The 21,965-nt window shown below is 49.1% G+C and overlaps 1 protein-coding gene across 2 annotated transcripts; it reads right to left on the reverse strand.

The window, feature by feature from the left end:
- Positions 1–96: 96 nt before the first annotated feature.
- CR1 (complement C3b/C4b receptor 1 (Knops blood group)) lies at positions 97–20,662 on the reverse strand. Of its 2 annotated transcripts, XM_090124499.1 has the most exons (42): positions 20,553–20,662; positions 19,366–19,551; positions 18,588–18,770; positions 18,322–18,501; positions 18,033–18,218; positions 17,002–17,184; positions 16,736–16,915; positions 16,437–16,619; positions 15,967–16,188; positions 15,462–15,653; positions 15,113–15,212; positions 14,743–14,828; positions 14,123–14,317; positions 13,519–13,701; positions 13,241–13,432; positions 12,980–13,079; positions 12,717–12,802; positions 11,976–12,170; positions 11,666–11,848; positions 11,209–11,388; positions 10,736–10,918; positions 10,353–10,535; positions 10,028–10,207; positions 9,444–9,635; positions 9,179–9,278; positions 8,897–8,988; positions 8,519–8,713; positions 7,857–8,036; positions 7,370–7,552; positions 7,085–7,276; positions 6,733–6,832; positions 6,378–6,463; positions 5,445–5,624; positions 4,662–4,841; positions 4,290–4,466; positions 3,593–3,775; positions 3,116–3,298; positions 1,693–1,872; positions 1,222–1,251; positions 989–1,064; positions 653–737; positions 97–350 (listed from the first exon to the last, which is right to left on the reverse strand). In XM_090124499.1, exons 1-41 carry the CDS (start codon positions 20,623–20,625, stop codon positions 689–691), a joined length of 6,372 nt encoding a protein of 2,123 aa, XP_089980625.1. In that variant the 5' UTR covers positions 20,626–20,662; the 3' UTR covers positions 97–350; positions 653–688. The 2 variants fall into 2 exon arrangements, with proteins under 2 accessions (XP_089980625.1, XP_089980626.1); XM_090124500.1 differs by lacking the exon at positions 11,209–11,388.
- Positions 20,663–21,965: the final 1,303 nt, after the last annotated feature.

Here is a 21,965-nt window from a genome sequence, read left to right on the forward strand (position 1 = left end):
GGGCTTTTGTGCTTTCCTCAGATAGCGTTGCGCTGTTAAAATAATGACGCGGATCTATCGAGGTGGGCGCAAAAAAAGAGACACAAACGCAGCAGCTGCCGTCCTGCCTTCGGGTTTTATTACAGAAGCGCTGCGGTTCTCCCTCAGCTCAGGGTTTGCAGGGATAGGAACAGGTGCAGTGCGGGAAGTCCTCTGGTGGGCTTCTGTACAGCTTCGTTAGACCCTTAGAGTGGTTTAATTAATGGAGCAGGAGGAGCAGGAGGGTTGATTTGTGTTGAAGTGCTTTCTTGGTTCAGTCCCAACATGGGGGAACACCTCGAATGCCGGTTATGGGCAGCACCGGGCTCAGCCTGGGGAGAAAGCAATTAACAATGTAAAAATTAGCTTTCCTCAAGCTTTCATACCAGTGTTAATCATATCATTGCTTAGGAAGGGAGGAGGGCCTGCTCTCCTAGGTAATGCTTTTTTGTTTTTCAAAGAGGAAATGATTGCAAAGCTGCCTTTGCCAGAGAACAAAAGATAAGTTTACAGCTGAAGCTATGTAGTCGTGTTTGACTTATCAGAAGTTTGGGTGGAAAGTTTTCAGCTGGAAGGATTATAATGGGACAACTCAGATTCCTAGCTGTAGCAGATATTTCATGTTAATCCATACCTGCCATGCAAGATGTGAACGTTTCTGTTCTGTCATCTAGTCCAGAGAGGTTTTGTGATTGTAGTTTTCATATGTACGGTAGTAGCTGCATGAAAAAGAACAGTGAACTATCTCAGTTCATAATGAACACTCAGATTTCCTCTTAGGAAGAATCTTGGAAATGAAACAGCACAACCACACAATTGACTCCAAGTTGATGCACTCAGTAGAGCTGGCAACTTAAAGCTCAAAATACAAAACTGAAAGACCTAGCCTCCTAATTCTGGTGTTTTGACTGTATAGGGGTCATAACTGGGCAAAGAAAAATGTGAATGGGTACCCAACAGGATATCTCACCCTTCCTTCTGCTTAGAGATAATTTTCCAGGCAATGGTCACACCCAGGAGAAGCAGAATGACTGCAGCTGCAATTCCTGAGAGGGAAGAGAGTGTATTATTTGCACTGTGTGTTTTAAATCCCATTGGCACAAGAGACACAATAAGCATATCTTTGAGTAAGAAGAGGAAAATAGTGCCACTGAGGCTATGAAGCCAAAGATCTGGCCACAGAAATTCTCCTGAGCTGCTTACCTAGCCCTATTGAGCCAGACCTGGGTGAAGCTGGAGAAAGAGAAAAGCAATAATCAGTAAACAGTTCTAAAATAAAATACAGTGTTCCTCAACAGTTTTTAATCACTTCATTGATAAAGTTTTTACTGCTTAGGCTGACAATACAGAATTTTAAAAAGACATACCATTATTTATATATATATATATTTAATAGAAAGTCACTTACATGTTTGAAAGAGAAATTAACAGCAATGATAGTGTTACCAGGAAAACAGAAGCCCTAACTGCAGAAAGACTGTGGAAAATAGTGTTGAAACTAACCTGATAAAAATAGCTATTTTTGTTTGTTATTTTCTACTGCCATGGTAAAATCAACTTTAAACAGGCCGAAGAGGCCTTGGGAGCACATTGTACAGATAGTTCGCAGGCAAGAATGAAACTATACGCTTGCATTTTTCTCTTTGTTCTTTGCTTGATTTACATTTCACTTACTGAGTTTACAGGCTGGCACAGGAGGGTCCCAGCTGAAGTCCTCCTGACACTGAATCTGATTGAGGCCTTCCAACGTGTACCCATCATCACATTCAAGAGTGATGTTAGTCCCAATTCTGTACGTTTTTCCAGGCGTGGTTTTCTTAACACCTTGAACTTCTGGGAATACACAACTGATCTCTGAAATAAGAAGTAATAAAAAAGGACACTAAGTGTGAGGGAATGTAAGATACGAAAAGTAGAAGTGTGGGTTATTTAAGGCATTGTTCTTGAGTTCTTTTTGAATAATTCTAATTCCCAAATATGATTCATTTCTTTGTGGCTACAAAAGGAGCTTTGTGTCTTATGCCATGTAGAGGTTTATACGAGTTAGCTTCTTCCCACTGGTTACTCCCATGGAGAACAGTTGTAGCCTGGAAGGAGACCTGCCAGAGAGAGATTTACTGATGCTGGGCTAGCAAGACATTTGGAGAAGAGTGGTGTGTCAGGTCTGTTTGGTCACCTTTTACAGTCCAAGCCCAAAGATTCTAGAGGAATAAATTCTCAGTGGAGATCAGAGTAGGTAATATCAGCATGTAAATTCTGACCATTGTATTATGGCTTATTTATTTTTACCACCACGCATAATAGTTTCTATGGACAGCTCAAAAACATGAGAATGTTGAATAACAGGGAGAATTCTTCTGTGACTTTGTCTCTTTTAAATAGCTACTGGCTTATTTATGTAAGTATTTGGTGCGTGTTATTTCCTCTTATTGTTATCCACGTGCATTTCTATTGAGATACCGATGTACAGCTCCACCAAGAAAAAGCCCTGTGAATTTTTTCTGCTGAACGCCCAGTTTTCCATGCGGGAACACCCACACTGGAAATCCTGCTACATTCGTGAAAGTGCCATGAGTCACTTTTGCCCGATGACTGAAATTGACGCAGAAGTGACAAGTCACAGAAGTAGAGGGACTTTACATGAAAGGAGTAGTAAGACTCACATGTAAACTATAGGTCATCAGATGTAATCACTTCCTGTTTCCTGCTAGTGATAACAGGGCATGGAAAGGTAAAGAGAGAATGTTTCTACTCCTCATGGAGAAAAAGCTTTTAAGGGAGAAATGTTAATATGCAACTAATTCATAGCAACAGAGGCAGAGATGCAGAACACGCGGGGATTAAAACTGCCTTCCCGAATTTCCTCCACTGCACTCATATACTTCTGTCTGGTATCATAAAGTAGATCCCATCCTACTTCTTTATCATGATTTTATACTCTTCCCAGTTATATAAAAATATAGGCCAATTAGTAATTAACATGACTAGCTGTGATGTGGAAGTGGTTCCCAAGCCAAATAAATGGGTGGAATTCAGTGTTAGCAGCAGCAGAACGTTTTACTGCTTAGATTTTGGCTCACATATCTCAGACGCACACCTTTGCATCGAGGAGGAGGATGGCTCCAGGTTCCTGATGCTGTGCAGGTGATGAAAGCATCCCCAGTGAGTGAATAACCAGAATCACAGCTATAGGACACAGATGCTCCATAGAAAAATGTGTCTGAAGTGTTGCCTTGGAGCTTCCCATTGGTGATAGCTGGAGGGTGGAGACACTTCACGACTGAAAGTCAGGGAGAGACAGATGATAGTGTTGAAATAAGAATTCTCACAGACAGCCAGAGAGTAACTAAGGCACTGTACTCTTGCAGCCTTGCTCTTTCCATTTCTTCATCTAGTTTCAACAATCAATTCTGTAGCTCTTTAACTCCACCAGGTTTTGTGAACATGGATAAACTTTATCTTGTTCTTATCACTCATTTAGTAGTAAAGATAGATTTAGTCCTTATATAAATCTTTCCCTCAGGCACATTATGTATTAAACTTTCTTCTTAGCTCTCTGCAACAAAAAACGCACCTTGGCAGACTGGAAAAGGATGGCTCCAGGCTCCAGACTCTGTACAGTAAATGGATGCCATCCCAACAAGGGAGAAGCCAGTCTCACAGCTGTAGTTTACAGATGTTCCAGGAGTGAAAACTACTTTTCCCAGGCCACTGTGGCCCCCGTGGAGGATATCTGGGGGCTTGGAACAGTGCAGCACTAAGGAGAGAGAAGTACAGATTAAAAAGGACTCTTGGAGGCAAGAGGAGAACCTCCAAGCACCTGTGCATGGCACCTCCACGCCACTGACACTAATGCACAGAGCCCACTGCCCAACCTCATGCACCCACTTCACCCTGTAGCATCTGACTTGGTGTCACACCAATTTCTTCTTACACAAAGGAGCGCTGCTGCCCAGCATCATCTTCCCCGATGCACTGGATAAGAAGAGTGATTAGCTGGTGTATATAGTGAGAACTGCACATTTGTAAGACCGTTTTACAGCAGTATCCATACAGGTCCCTTACATCTGACAAAACCAGGCTGAGCTTAGTTTTAAGTTCATTTTGAGGCACCAGTTATACTGCAGTGATAAGAATGGGAAAAAATAGGGTAGATGGATCTTCAGGTTTAAAAACTAGGATTCCTCTTGCCCCCTAAACATCCTGCCATGTGCTACAAGTAGTGCAAGGTCAGAAGGGACAGGCGCTAAGGATGGGTGACACGCACTTACCTCGGTCACAGGCAGGGAGTGGAGGAAACCATGTGCCCCCAGATCGGCACTGGGACTTGTGGAGGACTTTTGAGATATTATCAGTGTTGCATTCAATGGTGATGATGTCTCCAGGCATGTAAAGAGATTCTAATCCAATAGCTTTTCCATGCCCAACTGCTGGGCTCACACAGCCAGCTGCAGAATTGAGGGCAGAAAGAATTACTTACACTGCAAATCTTGTGCAGGATGGATAAGGGCATTTGGTCACATTTTTTCCTTAGGTGGATTTTGCTCAAGAAACAGCTTGTTTCGCCAACTCTTTAGCCACATATCACCACATACTTAACACGTTTAGAAAGATGAGAATCAATGACAAGAGTGTGAACGTACCCTCACACCGAGGTAGAGGATGGCTCCAGACTCCATGCGGTGTGCAGCGGATGGACTGATTGCCAATGAGGAAGAAGCCAGGTTTGCAGCGGTAGTGCACGATTGCACCTACGCCAAAAGTGTCTGAGAAACTACTGTGTTCCCCATTGATAATGCTTGGAGGAGATAGACATTTTCCCACTGAAAGAGGAGAGGAGAAAGGTAAGAAGGTGAAGCTAACTTATGAAAAAACAATTGTGTAAGAAAGGGGTACAATGGATAATTACTCCTCTTCCCCTCAAAAAACAGGACCGGGTGAGAGGAGCAGTTAAGTCTTGCCTCCCATGTGTCACCTACCTGGACTAGTTGCAGCAGCAGGATGGTAATTGCATCTAGATGCAGCATTAAGAGTTGAAAATACACATTTGGTGAACGCACGCAATACACAAATTTACCTTCATTTCCTATCATCCTTCCTTTATATTTCCAGCAAATAGGTCCCTCTTCTCTTATAGTCAACATCCTGCCATACAGCTACTGAGTTTCTGTCTATCAGAAATGGAAGAGCTTGTGGACTACAGACTGCAACAAGCAGGGAAGAAAAGCACAAATCCCACTTACTGTGCTGCCCTCAACCTGGCTTAGCGCCTGTGTGAGGAAAGAGTCATAGGTGAAGGGAACACCTTCTGCTTTCTCCTTACAGCAGTCAGAGCAACCAGGAAAGGGAAAGCCAGATGTGGCTTCAGAGAGCAGGCAGCAGCAACCAGGAGTATCCTGCAATGTCACCAAGTCAGTGACACTCACCCTGCTCACAGACGGGCACGGGAGGATGCCATGTTCTGTCAGCTTTGCACTGGGCTGTGGAATGGCCTTTCAGCATGAACCCTTCATGGCACTGAAAGCTAACAGTGTCCTTGTATCTGTAGCGCTGTTTGGGAATGGATACTCTCCCATTCTGGATTTGTGGCACTGGACACACCACCTCTGGAAAAGAAATTCATCATCTTAAAGAGGCAGCAGGCACATGCTGTAGCTGATGCCCAGATAAAGCCCATCCTGGCCACTGCTCCAGGGCAGACTCTCAGCAGAGTTGTGCAGGTAAAACTCAGTGACTCGCAGAAGAATAATTTCAAGAGTGAAGGGCTTTTTAGTGTCTTCATGTACCAGGGGATTATCACAGTTTTTCATATGTAAGCATGATTTTGTGTCTATAAACAAAACAATGCATATACATTCCAAGTAAACATGTTAAGTGTTGTAGAAATCAAATTCTGTTAAGCATTCTCACAACTGTTTTACTGCACCAAGCTCATGCTTTCCAAGGCAATTCCATCTGAAGGAACGACCACATCTTAATCGCCATGCCCAACCCCTGCAAGAGAGTCTTGTGGCTTGGATAACAGTGCAGTGGAAGATCTCAACCTAGCTCTGCTCAGTATCCCACTCTCATGCAAGACACATTTCTTCCTTCATCTATTGTGGTTGTGAAACAAAAGGAACAAATCCCTGCAGGCATCTGACAACTCCTCCTACCACATAACTCTGAAAGATGAAAAGCTGGCAACTGGAAAATTTGTAGAAGAAACCAAACAAGCATGCAAAACAAAACAACCTCAGAGGAATACTCTTAGGAAGTCTTATTCGCCAAGGCTCTATTTATTTTAAGGAAATGCCACTTTTTGATTTTCAGGACTTAATATGGCAATTCTAGGCCAGATTTATTTGCGACCTACTTACTCTGACAAGTGGGAGGATCACCACTCCATGCCATATCTGCTCCAGAGAGCTCACAGCGCCGGAGGGACTGTCCAAGCAGCCGGTACCTGGAGTTACACAGAAGGAATAGCAGCTGATACAAAGGCGTGCACCCTGGGCTTTGCACTACCCCAGCGTTTCCAGAACACTCTCTTGCTTCTGGATAATTCTCTTGGTGGGATATGTGGGGATGAAAAGAAACAGGTTCCTTCTTCCTGGGCCAAAAGTACCAACCCTGGCTTACTGGCATGAGCTGAGCAGTGTGCTGTGCCCTCTCACTTTAAATTGCCCAACACAAGCTCAGTAAATGGATCAGCAGAGGCAGCGTGGGACTCACCCTTCTTCACATGTGTAGTTCACAATGGCCCTGAACAGGAGATCTGTCAGAACAACAACTCTGCCATTCTGTGGTGCTTCAGGATAATTACATTCTTTCCCTGTGAAAGAACAAGGCTAAGTTTAAACTCTTCTCCCGCAGTTTTACAATGTGCTGTGAGAAAACATCTTAAGGATCTGTCCACATGCAAACACCAGCAAAAATTTTTATAGAAGACCAACAGCTGTCCAAACTATGTGACTAGTGAAGCCATGTAAGAATCATATTTGTACCAAAGAATTTCTTTAGAAACCCATGTGTTTAAATTTAGACGCATTTCCAAAACCAACACCAAACGGATGGAGCTATTCACTTTTGCAGAACGCTCGCACATCAGACCACGTGTGGTTTTTGAGGCACGTCAGAACTGGCAGCACTGTGGGGTGTCTCATGAATCCTGGGCGGCAGGCGTAGCGCACTGTGCTCCCAACGGGAAAGGCTGTCATGTTCTGGTGCTCCTTGGCCAGCTCAGCATAGCTAAGTATTGGAGGAACACCACAGCTACCTGCCGGGAGGGAGAACACAGAGAGATCATGTCCATTAGCGTGTCCAGAGGTTCCCAAGCAGCCTAGCTTCAGCTGTTGCCCCTCCACAGTACCTTCACACTGAGGAGCGGGCAGGCTCCAGTTTCCAGACTCGGTGCAGTAAATGGATGCCTCCCCCAGCAGGCTGTAGCCAGGATCACAGCTGTAGTTTACAGCCATCCCAGGAAGGAAAACTTCCACATCCTGGCTGTCATGATTGCCTCCATCAATATTTGGAGGCGAAGGACACTGTAACACTAAAAAGACAAGGAAAAAGTCTGAAAAAGAGCACAAATGGGATAATGTGCAGGAAGGATGCTTGCAAAGTGATTACAGCATCCAGTGTGTGCTGGAAACAAGCTGATGTGCAGCCCAGGCTCTGTGCAGTGGCAGTTTGCTGGCTCCAGTAGCAGCTATGCAGAAAATGAAGGGGGCTGGAGATTTAAATCCTGACCCATTTGCTCTTTTCCTGACAAAGGCTGCTGAAGCCCTCTACCCTTGGTTCTTGCTGAGACACCACAGTGTCCTCCCTTTCATGGCATGATGGCACGGACAGCTCACCTTCACAGCGGGGCTGAGGGCTGCTCCAGCTTGCATTGTCAGTACAGTACAGAGCTGCTGTTCCAGTAAGAGAATAGCCAGGGTCACAGCTGTAATTTACAGACATTCCAGGGATAAACTCCACGTCCATGCCATCATGCTGGCCATGGTCAATCACTGGTGGGGAAGGACAAAGCTGCCCTGCAGGGAAGGAATTTTTTTTTTTTTTTTTTCTGTTTACAATTCCCAATTACTACTAGAGAACTCAATCTCTGCAAATTCAAATTCAACATCTCCCGTAATCCCTTTGTGTCCATGGCATATCCACAAGTGACAAAGACACCTTCATACTGAGGGCAGGGTCACTCCACACTCCAGAGACAATACAATTCAGCAGCACTGCTCCAATGAGCACATAGCCAAGATCACAGACACGGACAACAGACAAACACTGCCATGCCTTCGCCTCCGTGCCTCCCATTGGCAATGCCTGGGGGCTGAGAGCACTGCACATCTGGGGGAAGAGGGCAAAGCCATCCATCCATACAAAAAAAAAAAAGAATATGGAAAAATGAAAGACTCCATGCAGGATTCCAACCCTGCTCATAACAGAGGGGTTGGAACTAGATGATCTTTGAGGTCCTTTCCAACCCAAGCCATTCTATGACTCCATGAGGCTGTACCTCCACAGCGTGGTGCTGGTCCGCTCCAGGCACCACGCTCCCCATCCACCATGGTGCAGAAGATGGAGGCTGTCCCAACCAGCACATGGCCAGGTTCACATGTGTATGTGACCACAGCTGCATAGGGAAAGGCATTCATCAAGTGCCCACTGTGTGTTCCATGCGGGATGTCAGGAGGTGGGTCACAAACGATACCTGTGTGGGATGCACATATGGGGTTTTAGTATCATTGCTGCTGCAGTGCTGGGGACTGCAGGGCCACTCACTTCCAGGAAGGGATGGATGAGGGTGAACCCATCCCTGAGGTTATGCTGTCCCAAGTAAAGCACTGCTCTGAATCTCTTTGTGCAGTGCTCAGCTCCCACCATTTGCACTTACTCTGGCAGACGGGAATGACCCCAGTCCATGTCACTCGCGTCCCAGAGCCTGAAATCACGCAGTGTCGCTGAGAAGCTCCAACTAGCCTGTACCTGGGGTTAAACAACAGCACTCCTGTTACTGTGGGACTCTCTTTGGAGGTTGCATCTCCCACAGCCACCAATTACCACCCTACTTGCCACCACATACTGCCATTTTAACCATTTTGAAGGTATGGACCTGAGCTCACTTGGCCCTGGGTCTCCTCAGTGGGCACAGCAACACAGTTTGACCAGGACTCACCCTTCATCACAAGTGTAATTCACAGTTGATCCAAAGAGGAGATCTGTTGTAACAATAACTCTGCCATTTTCTAGTTCTCCTGGATGATCACACCTTCTCCCTGGACAGAACAAGAGGTGTTTTTCAGCTTAACTCAGCATGAAAGGAGAAGTGGCATTGGAATTCTAGGGATCTGACCAAATCTCCAGGGTAGAGAACCAAAAAAATCTACCAAGCTACAGTCACGCTGTGATTTAAATGACACAGAAGCATCTGTAAAACTTACGTTTGCAAAACCTCTTAGGTTCAGACCACGTCTGATTTTCAAGGCACGTAATAGTGGGTGGTATCTGTGAATGTCTGGAGTAACCTGGCAGGCAGCTGTATTTCACTGTGGTCCCGACTGGAAACTCAGTCCAATTCTTGTATTCCTTGTTTAGCTCTGCGAACTGTAACACTCTTGGTGTCCCACATCCAACTGCAGAAAAAAAAAAAAGCACATGAGAAATTAGGCTGGTAGTGAAACGCAGCTGAGAAGCAAGAGCACTGGTAGATTCTACTACAAAACCTGGTGATGGTAGCATCTCTTTCATCCTGTGTTCTGACATTTATCTGCATGAATAACTCTTAGCGTGGAAGGATGCATGTGTGATATTTATATGGTCTTAAAAAACCCTTAATTTAGCCAGTTTTATACATCCACACTCCTCTACACATCCTTTGGGATTGGCTGTTGGCCTTAGAGTGCAGGAATCTGCAGGCTCAGATACAAGAGAGCATTGTGCTGGAATTGAATTTCACCCCCAAAATTTCCACAACGTAGTTTGGGGGCTGCATGCCATGCCATGCTGTACTGTGCTGTCCCCTCACCTGCACAGCGTGGGTACGGGAGGCTCCAGTTGCCTTCCAGGCACTGGACAGAGGGGTCCCCAAGCAGGGAGAAGCCGGGCTGGCAGCTGTAGTTCACGGACATTCCACTGGTGAAGTTGTCCCCGAGCTCAGCATCATGTATGCCATGGGCAATGGTGGGTGGTGGAGGGCAAGGCAGCGCTAGCAGGGTGTGAGGAGAGAATGAAGTTGGAGTGATTTTGCATAATGCAAAAAAGCAACCGATCCCTGTGTGTCCTTGTCCCCATACAGGGCTGTCCGGTTTCTGTCTTCCCACAGAGCCAGCAGCAGCTGTGCCCACGCTCACCTGGCTCGCAGCTGGGGATAGAGGGGACCCAGTAGCCATCGGAATGGCACCTGGGCTCCTGGCTGCCCCGCAACATGTAGCCCTGGTGGCACCGGATGGTGATGATGGTCCCGGGCCGGTAGACAACTTTCTGCCCTTCAGCAACTTCTCCATGCTTAATGCTAGGACTGATGCAGGTGACCACTGGAAGCAAGGAGCAGCAAAGCCTGAGCTGGGGAAGTGGCTGCCAGAGCCAGGCTTCCCCCTGTGTTTTTGAGGTCAAAATTCAGGGAGCATCCACATGAAAAGGAGTGCATGGACTTGAAATCCTTTAAATCCCTGCCCACCCATTCCCCCATGCTCCCCTGTGCATGCAGCCCATGGGCCAGAGCCTTTCCCCTCACCTTCACACCGTGGGTAAGGGATGCTCCACACTCCAGATGTCAAACAAGTCACTGCTGTTTTCCCCGTGAGGACGTACCCCGGGTCACATTTGTACCTCACAGAGGTTCCAGGAACAAATACTTTCACATCCTCACTGCTGTACTGACCGTGTGTGATATTTGGAGGGGAAGGACACTGCAGCACTACAGGAAGGGAAAAAAATCAAACGTAGTGAAGGTCTACACCCCAGATCTACACCCTGTGTAATGAGGCTGCATTGCTATTTCTTTCTTCCCCATTAGCTGTTCCCAAGCATCTAAAGGTGCCAAAGTTTGGATATGATTCCACCCAGCCCACACCCATCTCCTGCCTCCATTTCTGTCCTGCTACCTAAGGGGAACCTTAGGGTCCCTTTACCTCCAATGTGAGGTGGTTGCACCTGCTGGGATGGATTCAAAAGTCACCCACCACCCACCGCCTCACTAACACTTACTCTTTTCACACGTGGGAACAGGAGGATCCCATGTGCCCCCAAATTGGCACTGAGACTCCTGAGAGCCCTTTAAGGCGTAACCAAAATTGCATTCAAAGACAGCGATGGCCTCAGGCATATAGACGGACTCTGGCCCAATCACTCTTCCATTCTCAATCTCAGGTCTTCTGCAGCCTGTTGCTGGAAATTAAGATTACGAGGCATATTTGGGACACAGAGCCCAGCCAGGGTGGTAACTGCAATCAAGCCTGGCCATCAACACCGTGAGTGTGTCAACAATATTGATTCATATTCTTGCCCCCCAAAATCTGAAATCTCATTATCCAGTTGTGCTCGAGAAGCTCTCCATATTGGGACCTCTTGGCTGTTCCTCTGTGGGGTTTTGGTGAGTGATGGTTAAACCCAGAGCCAAGAGGAAAGAGATGACCCAGGCGCCAAGCAGCTGACATAGACATACCTTCACAGCGTGGCCGGGGCTGGCTCCAGGTTCCTGCAGCAGTGCAGGTGATGGATGCATTCCCAATGAGCAAATAGCCAACCTTACAGGTGTACTGCACAGCCACACCAGGCAGGAACGTGTCTGAGGGCTGGCTGCTGTGCTTCCCATTGGCAATGCTTGGAGGGGGAGGACACTGCACATCTACAGAAGGGAGGGAGAGAATATTATTAAATATGGAAAAGAATAATAACCTTCAGAAACCAAAGGAGAAAGACAATGAACCCCATTATAATAAATATCTGCCTCCCACCATAGTTGCAACACTCACCTTCACAGAGCGGTGGCGGCCCGCTCCATGCACCGTGCTCCTCATCCACAGTGGTGCAGAAGATGGAGGCTGTCCCAGCCAAAACACGGCCTGGCTCACACGTGTAGGTGACCACGGCCGCATAGGGGAAGGCATCCATTGATCCCCCATTGTGTGTCCCATGTGGGATGTCTGGGGGTGGGTCACAGACAATACCTGGAAATACACAAGGTGAGGTTTTAGCACTGTTGCTGCAGTACTGGGGTCTGAGACCCTTCACTTCCAGGAAGGAAAGGATGAAGGTAAACTCATCCCAGCAATTAAGCTCTTTGAGTAAAATGACCCAAATTATCCTGAGATGTGTGGGAAGGCAAACTTGTACCCTTGGGTTGGTCATTTCCTTGCTATCCTGCTAAAGGTAGGAGCACAGTTCTTACTGCCCTCTCCATATCACTGTGACTCATGCAGAGAGAACTTGATCAAACATTCCTACGCACGAGCAGTGAGGAATTCTTGCTACAGGAAGAGGAAGTTTAAAAACATGAACAGTGTTCCCAGTTTGGACCAAGATAAAAGGCCTTTGAAAACAATTTCAAAAATATCCAAAACAAAACAAAGCATAAGAAATAAGAAACATGAAATATTTCACAGATAGAGTGACCCAAGAGATCTTTTGCAATGGCACCTTTGCCTTGAAAGATTCTCCCCTTCCTCTACACCCCAAGGAAGCCATCTCCAAGGGCCTCCTCCCATCCCACTTACGACGGCAGGTGGGAGCATCCCCGCTCCATGCAACGCGTGTGCCAGAGACCTCGCATGTCCTCTGTGAACGCCCGTTCAGCTTGTATCTGCAGCACACAGAAACACTGGTAATTACATGAAGAGACTCCAGACTTCTTCACAAGCATTATTAATAGCAGCCAAGACTTCAGACTTTATGAGGTTCCTCCACATAAAGCCATTTTGCCACTTAATTTCTGCGTTACTCTCAAATGACAGCTGAGCTCAGCTGGCCACAAACTCACCCCTTGTCACACGTGTAATTCACTTTGGAACCAAGGAGGAGGTCAGTCAGGACCACGGCTCTGCCATTCTGTGGGTCGTCAGGGTTTGCACATTGCTTCCCTGCGAGAGAACACAGCTGCTGTTAGCACTGCACATCAGCATTGTGCAGCAAATCCCCTGGGGATGCTGACAGCATGCTGCCCCAAACAAATAAACCCAAAAAGCCAGAAGGCTTTGCACTCAAGAAGTATGAATTTCCCAACAGCATATGCAGGACGTACTTTTGCAGAACTCCAGTGCCACAGACCAGCTCTGATTCCTGAGGCACGTGATGGTTGGTGACATCCCCACATGTCGGGCATAGCCGGGCTGGCACACGTACTCCACGGTCCCACCCACAGGGAAGGCAGTCTGGTTCCTGTAGGGCTCCTTCAGCTCAGCAAACGCCAGCCTGGGGGGTGCCCTGCAGCCAGCTGTTGGGGACACAAGCCAACAACTTATCAAAGGATCAGGGGACACTGGGGCAGGGTGGCACCTGCAGTGCTGGCTGGCCACTTGCCCTGCTCGCAGATGGGCACCGGGGGCTGCCAAGTGTTGTTCTGCTGGCACTGCACCACTCTGGGGCCACGGATGATGTAGCCTGGCTCGCACTCAAAGGTGACAGTGTCCTTGTGTGCGTAGGTGCTCCGAGGAGTTGGCACTATCCTCCCATTCTGGATCTGCGGGGCAGAGCATCCTGCTTCTGGAAGGGAAGAGCTGTTCTCAGAGTGGGCAAAGCTGTGCAAAGCACTTGCATCTGTGATTATTTTCAAGGTGCAAGCCTGAAGGTAATTTTCCTATTGATGATGCACTGCCTTACAGTGCAGGGGAGACCCCAGCTGGAAGGTGAGGCTGGGAGTGCTGCAGATGGCACATGCTTCTACAGCATCCTGCCTGCACCTGCCCCAAAGCAGCAATTCTTGCCCAAAGCAAAGCGGCAAATCCTGCACCAAAGCAATAAATCCCACCCCAAAACAACAATTCCCACCCCAAAGCAGCAAACTCTGCCTCAGCAGGCACCCAGACAACAGATGTGACCATCTTGAGATCTCCTCGCCTTTCCAAACAGAAAACAGTTGGGCTGCTGCACCCAAGCACTCCCACCTGCTCCCTCTGAGCCCTACCTCCACACAGTGGGGGGGGCCCACTCCACACCCCGTTTTTCCCATCTTGGGTGGTGCAGAAGATGGAGGCATTCCCATGCATTGGGTATCCGGGCTCGCAGCTGTAGGTGACCGAGGTGCCGTAGTGGAATTCATCCAGCAGCCGCCCCGTGTGCTTCCCATGGGGAATGCTGGGGGGGGGCTCACAGGGGATACCTGCAATGGGGCACAACGAACCTTCTGCATTCAACCACAGCACTGAAGTACTCAAAATCCCACACACTTGGCATACACACTTGGCCTACAGGTGGAACGACTGCAATTCCTCTTATGGAGGAAGCTTCTATATGCTTTATCCTTTCTAGTGTTCAAGAAATAAAATAACCACCCAACAACCTCAAGTCTTCTGAGCAGAATCTATGCAAGCACTGCTGAGAGTCACTGCACGTGACTCCTCACTTTCAATAATCCATTTCTCTCTGAGATTTTGTACTTCTTCCCAGAATATTTCTTTATGAAATCAAACCCTTCTGATATTTCCATGCCCGCAGAGCAGGGATAGCTCTGACTGAGAGATTTGGGAGCTGCTGCTGGGACACAAATGCCAGCACCATGCAGACACCGAGCTGGGAGCTACTCACGCTGGCAGGTGGGAATGTCACCGGACCATGCAACGCGTCCCCCATAGATCTCACATCTCCGGCTGGACTTCCCAATCAGCCTGTACCTGGAGGTAGAAGGGCTCACATTCACTCCAATCACCCCCTGCAGTGGATTCAGCACCGCTGGAAGTGGAGCCCTGGCACTGTGGGAGAAATTCCCCTCTGAGCTCAGCACCTGTCTACCTTTTTCACAGCAAAAGATTGGGAAAACCCTATATGCTTATATAGGTACAGAGCTCTACACCTGGGCTTCTTTATAAAATCAATGAATGGATGAAAAGGAGGAAAAGAGGGAGACTTACCTACTTGCCTTGACCTTTTAAGGAGCAGACCTGAACTCTGGACTTACCCTTCTTCACAGCTGTAGACCACTGTTGACCCAAAGAAGAGGTCTGCCAGGGCTGTAATCCGGCCATTCTCGGGTTCCCCGGGGTGATTGCATTGTTTCCCTGGAGGAGAGAGAATCTCCCTGTAGGCTTCTCCCTATAGCACAGCCCAACAGATGCAAAAGCTATTCCAGTAATCCACCCACATTTCCAATTACCCCCAAAATGGGTTTCAAATAACATAAGTTTACATGGCTTTACTAGTCACATAGGATTGGAACACCAGAATCACGTTCAGGTTTTTGCAGCATGGACAGAACCCAGCACCTATTCCTTTCTGGAACAACAACACCAAATCAAGGAGCTATTCACTTTTACAGAACTCGAGTGCTTCTGACCACACTCCGCTCTGCAGGCATGTAATAGTGGGTGACATTCCTGGGTGCTTAGCAAATCCGGGCCGACAAGTGTATCCCACAGTCTTTCCAACAGAGAAATCAATCTCATTTCTGTGCTCCTCATTGAGCTCAGCAAAGGTCAGCCTGGTGGGAACCCCACAGCCACCTACCAAGAGAAAACAGGCAGAGTTAGGCAGGACAGAGCACTGGGTGAAAGCAGAGAGAGAACACCATTACCAGAAAGGGTGTTTGTTTTGCCTTGAACATTTGGTTATCTGGCCTAATGTAGACACTACTAAGCAAACACAACACAGAACCATAGAATCATCTTTTTTTTTTCCAAAGGATTCCAGATTTCAGGCTCCTGTTCCCAACAGATAACTAAATCTTCTGCTTTCTTACAGGATTTAACACATTATTTAACAGCTGGGCTAAGGCAGCAAGCAGCCACCCACCCCAGGCAGCTCCAGCATCATTACCTGAACTCTCAGACCTTCTGGGCAGCAAGGAGCTCTGGAGTGGATCACAGAGGGGAACTGGGGGGTCCCAGCTGCCGTTATCCTGGCACAGGGTTTGGGCACTGCCCCGCAAGCTGTAGCCTTCCTGGCACTGAAACGTCACCATTTGCCCCGGTGCATAGATGAGTCCACGATCATCAACTACCCACCCATCCTGTATATCTGGCTTTAAGCAGATGGTTGCTGGAAGGGAAGATGTGCAGAAATGATGAGCAAAAGGAGTAAAAATAAGCAAATAAAAACTCCAAACCCACGGGCTGCTAATAGTGCAACAGCAAAATCTACATGTCGTTATCCAAACATTCCTAGCCTTGCTTTGATAACAGAAGGGTTTGAAATTAATTTCCACCATGCAGCACTTCACATGGGATTAATTCTAGGACCTAGGGGCAGGAGGGGGGGGAGTCTGCCCACAGTGAGCACAGACGCACCTTCACAGCGTGGGCTGGGCTGGCTCCAGGTCCCTGATGCTCTGCAAACCACGTGTGCATTCCCAACCAGGTAGAAGCTGGGATCACAGGTGTATGACACAGACATTCCCGTGGTAAAAAAGCCTTCACTGTGCCGGTTGTGATCTCCATTTCTGATTTTTGGAGGCATGGGGCAAGGACGAACTGCAGGGAGGAGACAGGGAGATGGGAGAGGAGCGTGCAGAGGAACGGGTGGCTGTGATGGGCACTGGGATGGGTGGCAGCCCTGCAGGGTCCTCTTCTGTCCTGCACACACTCACCCTGCTCACAGCTGAGCACTGGTGGGTCCCAGCTCCCCCCAGGCTGGCACCGAGCCCGATGGCTGCCCTCTGCAGCATACCCAGCATCACAGTCAAACTGCAGCATTTCCCCAGCCTCATAGGTGTTTTTCGGTGCCTGCACCTTCCCGTTGCGCACTGTGGGACTCTGGCAGCCGATGGCTGTGGGAACACAGACATGGCTGTCAGTGCAGGGCCACATCCTGCAGGTACAGAGCAGCAGTGCCCACAGGGCTGCCTCCACCCACCTTGGCAGCGGGGCAGGGGCCGGTTCCAGTGCCCAACTTCTGAGCAGCTGATGGAGACGTTCCCCACCAGTTCAAAGCCATCCTTGCAGCTGTAGTACACAACGGTGCCATGCGGGAACCTGGTAGAGGAATGGCTGCTGTGCAGCCCATTGGCGATGTTCGGTGGCTGAGGACACGTCACTTCTGCAGGGGAATTGGAAAAACCATGAGGGATGTGGGACAAGCGATGCTGTGGGGATGTGCAGCTCAAAGCAGCTCAGCAATCAGCATGGAAGAGGTGAAGGTGGGGCAGAGGGCTGGTACCCCATGTCCTGCACATCTCTGTGTCCCTTCTGCCCGCTGCAGCTGCCCAGGCTTTCCTTTCAGGACAAAGAAATGTTAACTGATTTAATGAAACCCAACCAACCTCATCCTGAAGCTGCCTCTGCAGACCCAGTGTGTTATCTCAATCTGGCCCGGTGGCTCTCAGCATCATGGCCAGGCACTGGGTTCAGTAACACAGGGCTTAGTCCAGAAATGAAGACTGCAAATGACTTGGGCTCATGTTGGCACTACGAATGGCTATTTTTAGCTTTGTATTTTCATAGAAATATTCAGAGTTTAAGATCTATTTTCACTCAGAAACACTGGCACTACAGTGCTTTGTCATATCATTAATTTCTTAGGGAATTGGTACAGAAAACTCTGCTCTAAGTGGAGGAAGCAGCGGTCCCTGCTGGGCTGTGCCTGGAGCACTTGCACATGGCTGAGCCCCAGCTGCACTGCCCAGCACTGGGCAGGATGGAGCTGTGCTGCTGGGACAGAAGAGGATCTCAACCCAGTGCTAGAATTACAGCACCTGTAGCTTCAGAAACACTTAGCTCAGGGTATAAGCTCATTCTCTGCATGTTATAAAACTGAATACTTAATTTCAGGAGAAGGGCTGAAGGGCTCAGAGCCATGGTCAGGAGCTGTGTCATGCCAGTGCCACGCTGTGCTGGCCACAGAGTGAGGTGACAGTTTGCAGACAGGGTGACAGGACACACGTGTACCTTCACAGTGTGGGCTGGGCTGGCTCCATTTCCCCGATGCTTTGCAATACACACGTTCAACGTTCCCAGCCAAGTAGTAGCCGCGATTGCAAGTGTACGTCACGTACGTCCCCATGGTGAACTCTGCTTTGCCATGGCCATCATGATCTCCATTGCTGATCTTTGGAGGCCTGGGGCAAGGACGAACTGCAGGGAGGAGATGGAATGAGAGAGGAACATGAGGGGGATGAGTGGCTGTGATGGACATGGAGACGTATAGCAACCCTGCAGGGTCCTCCAGTGCACTCACCCCGCTCACAGCTGAGCACTGGTGGGTCCCAGCTCCCCCCAGGCTGGCACCAAGCCTGATGGCTGCCCTCTGCAGCATACCCAGCATCACAGTCAAACTGCAGCATTTCCCCAGCCTCGAAGGTGTCCTTCAGTGCCTGCACCTTCCCGTTGTGCACCGTGGGTCTCTGGCAGCCGATGGCTGTGGGAACACAGACGTGGCTGTCAGTGCAGGACCACATCCTGCAGGTACAGAGCAGCAGTGCCCACAGGGCTGCCTCCACGCACCTTTGCAGCGGGGCAGGGGCCGGTTCCAGTGCCCGACTGCTGAGCAGCTGATGGAGATGTTCCCCACCAGCTCAAAGTTATCCTTACAGCTGTAGTACACAATTGCTCCTGGGAGAAATTTGTTCATGGATTGGCCGCTGTGCAGCCCATTGGCGATGTTCGGTGGCTGAGGACACATCACCTCTGCAGGGGGAGATGAAATTGCACTGGGAGTCACTATTTTGTACACAGGATTGGTGGTCAGGATGATAGCCTGACTGCTGCTCAGTCTGCGTTTTGGTAAATTAGAACAGCACGAGATTACAGACGCATTGCATCCAGAGGAAATCACTCATAACAGAGGCACTCCTTCCCCTCTGTCAAGAGGGAAACAGCACATCACAGCTCGGGCAGAGCACACACGTGAGCACAGAAGCAGCACAAGTGGGAAACTCTGATTACTTCCCATTCCAGGAGGAAGATGGAAACATCCCATGTGTGACCATAAGCAGAAGTCCAGAAATGCCCCCAGGGAGGCAGATGCTGCAATCCCCCATGGCTGCAGCCTTTGGTTGCACAGCAGCACAGCACCAGCGTTAGCTTCTCCGCATCCCCCAAGAGCCCTGGCTGCTGCCAATTCCATTCCCCATCCCAAGCCCGTCTTTCCAGAGCTGCTTCCCTCCCTCCCACTTTGGGAAGAACATCAGGGACATCCTGGCTTTGCTTTCTCAGCAATATGAGAGGGCATGGAGAGAGCTCTGCCCTGCAGCAGCCCCACTCACACACACAGAACACTTGCCCTTTTTGCATGCCGGCAAAGGTGGGTTCCAGCTGAAGTCAGCTTGGCAGATACTCGTGTGGGAGCCTTGCAAGGTGTAGCCTGTGTTGCAGCTGAGTTTTACTAAGTCCCCGGGCCGATAGATGTAGCGAAAAGGAGCACTCCTCCCATTCTCAATGTGTGGCACTGGGCATCGGCGCTGTCTGACTGGAAAGAAGAGACAACAGCAACGTTCAGCCACACAGCCCTCAGATCTGCAATGCTGTGCCAGCACTGCCCAATCAGCCTGCAAACCCAAATCAGCAGGGGAGCAGCTCTGATGGCAAAGGCAAGCCAAGCTTCTGTGCGTTTGGGCTGTGCTTTCTGGGCACCTCAGGCTGTCAGATCAACAGCAGAGCTCAGCCTGTTTGCTCTGCCCCATCCCAATTCACTTCTATTTATCACAGCAAGTTTCAACTTGACAAATCCCAAACACAAGCTATTATTGCAACAGGCTTGTTGAGTAATACTTCATTCATGCCCTGCTTTACTTTGGCAGCTCAAACATGCAGGTTGAGCCCCTTGTAACAAGAAGAAGCTATGAAAGACTCTGTGCCCCATCTCTGCTGCTGCCCCACGAAACATTCCTCCTCAATGCTGCAGGAGCTCAGCTCCAAGTTCCCATCCAGAATTAACCTGAAGGGCCCAAGCACTCTCAGCCAAGTGCTGAGGGAAGGTGCTGTTGTACAGCTTTTACTCTGGCACCAGCCAGCCCCAGATCTCTCCTGCCCCACACAGAGAACAGGAGCAAGGCTTTGGCCAAAATGACAGATGCTTTTTCTATAGAATCACAGAAGCATCCAATCATTAAAGCTGGAAAAGACCTCTGAGATCCACCCCATCCCACCATGCCCACTGACCGTGTCCCTCAGTGCCACATCCCCACAGTTCTGAGCACCCCAGGGGTGGTGACCCCACCACCTCCCTGGGCAGCTTGTGCCACTGCATCACCACTCTTTTGGAGAAGAAATTTCTCCCAACATCCAACCTGACCATTCCTTGGTGCAACAGAAGGCCATCACCTCTGTGATGCTCAGGAACTGGCACACCCACATCCCCCTGTTCCCAGGGATCTGCCTGCCCTGCACTGCGAAAAGCCAGAGAAGCACGGAGAGAAGCTGTGAGGAGGCAGAAGAGGGGTGAGGAAGGAAGGTGAAGATCCTGCTTACCTTGCTGCCCACTCACAGCAGCCAGGAGCAGAGCGGAGCAGCCCAGGATGCTGAGGGTGAAGGTGAGCACCATACTCTGGTCCCAGTGCAGACTGCAAATCTCAGGGGATGCGATACAGATATGGGGGTCCTGGTTCCCCATGCTTGAGGAAGGATCACAGCTGTGGGGTTTCCCAGGGCTGGGGGACAGGAACCTGTGGGCTCCTGCACAGGGTGTGGGCAGCCACCAGCCTGGGCTGTGCAGCCCCAGTGACCTTCTGCTCATGCTCATGCAAGGGAGGATGGGCCCTTGGGACCTGCTTTGGGACACGGGGTATCCATGACAGAGAAGGCATGAGGGGCTTTCAGCCGGATGGAGTCATTGCAGAGCATCCCTGCTTATGGGAAGTGGCCAGGGTTCTTCCTCAGCAGCCATTGCCAGCTAAGCCTGCCTGGCTACGGGAAGGGAAGGGCAGAGTAGAACACTTCCACCTCCTCCCACACACTGGGCTGGGGGCAGCTGGATACATTCTGTCCCTGGGGGGCAATAGGGCACTGCTCTGCAGCTGGAGACCGACCACCAGGGCTCCAGGACCCCCCCAGCACTGCTGCATGGCAGAGGATGTTCTGAACCCAGAGGAGGCAATGGGCAAACAGCACTCAGGTTGTCCTTATCGCTTTTATTGGCAGCTTTCATGATGCACATGGTCATTTCAAGATGAAGTTCAATCGTTTGGGAAATGTACTCTGGACTGTGCAACAGAAACAATGATGCTGAGGTTGAAATAAAGCAGAACACAGCAGTAAGGCACCGGGCTTTCCATTTGTGTTCTGATCCTCCAGTCACCCACATGGCTTACAGCAATACACTTTTCATGTATGTACAACTAGATTTTCACATGCATTTCTCTATATACGTGTCCATATGTGAAATGCGTAATTATGAATGAAAAACAACCTGCAACTTCTGGTTTTGTAAGATTTACTTCTGAAAACAGTGCTTTGCTTTGCCAGATGGGCAGGACAGAGCTCTGCTGTAAGGGGAACCCTCAGAGTCTATTTACAAGAAAGTCCAGGTGCTCGAGGAAATGGCTCTCTGTGCTTTTTCCTCTTAACAGATGCATGTTCCGGTTAACAGGAAGGCACAGATAAAAATGCAGAAACAAATAAGTGCATGATAAGCATTCTGAATGCTTCAGTTTTCCAGCTGTAAATCGTGAAGAACCCAGAGCTGCAATCTTCAGGCACAGCCCTGAGCCTCCACGTTTTGCTTAACAGAGTCACAGGGTCTGAAGGCATCAGCCACGCACACATTTCAAAGCTGTCAGTATTGCATTCCATATAACTGGCCTTCAGCTCCTGCCCTCACCTCCAAGATGTCAGCTTGCTCCTTGCAGCGGAGTGCACAGAAGGATGCAGGTATTATGCCCTGCT

This window comes from Phasianus colchicus, chromosome 25 (assembly GCF_987193195.1).
Source record: "Phasianus colchicus chromosome 25, bPhaCol1.hap1.1, whole genome shotgun sequence".
In the NCBI taxonomy this organism is placed as follows: Eukaryota; Metazoa; Chordata; class Aves; order Galliformes; family Phasianidae; genus Phasianus; species Phasianus colchicus.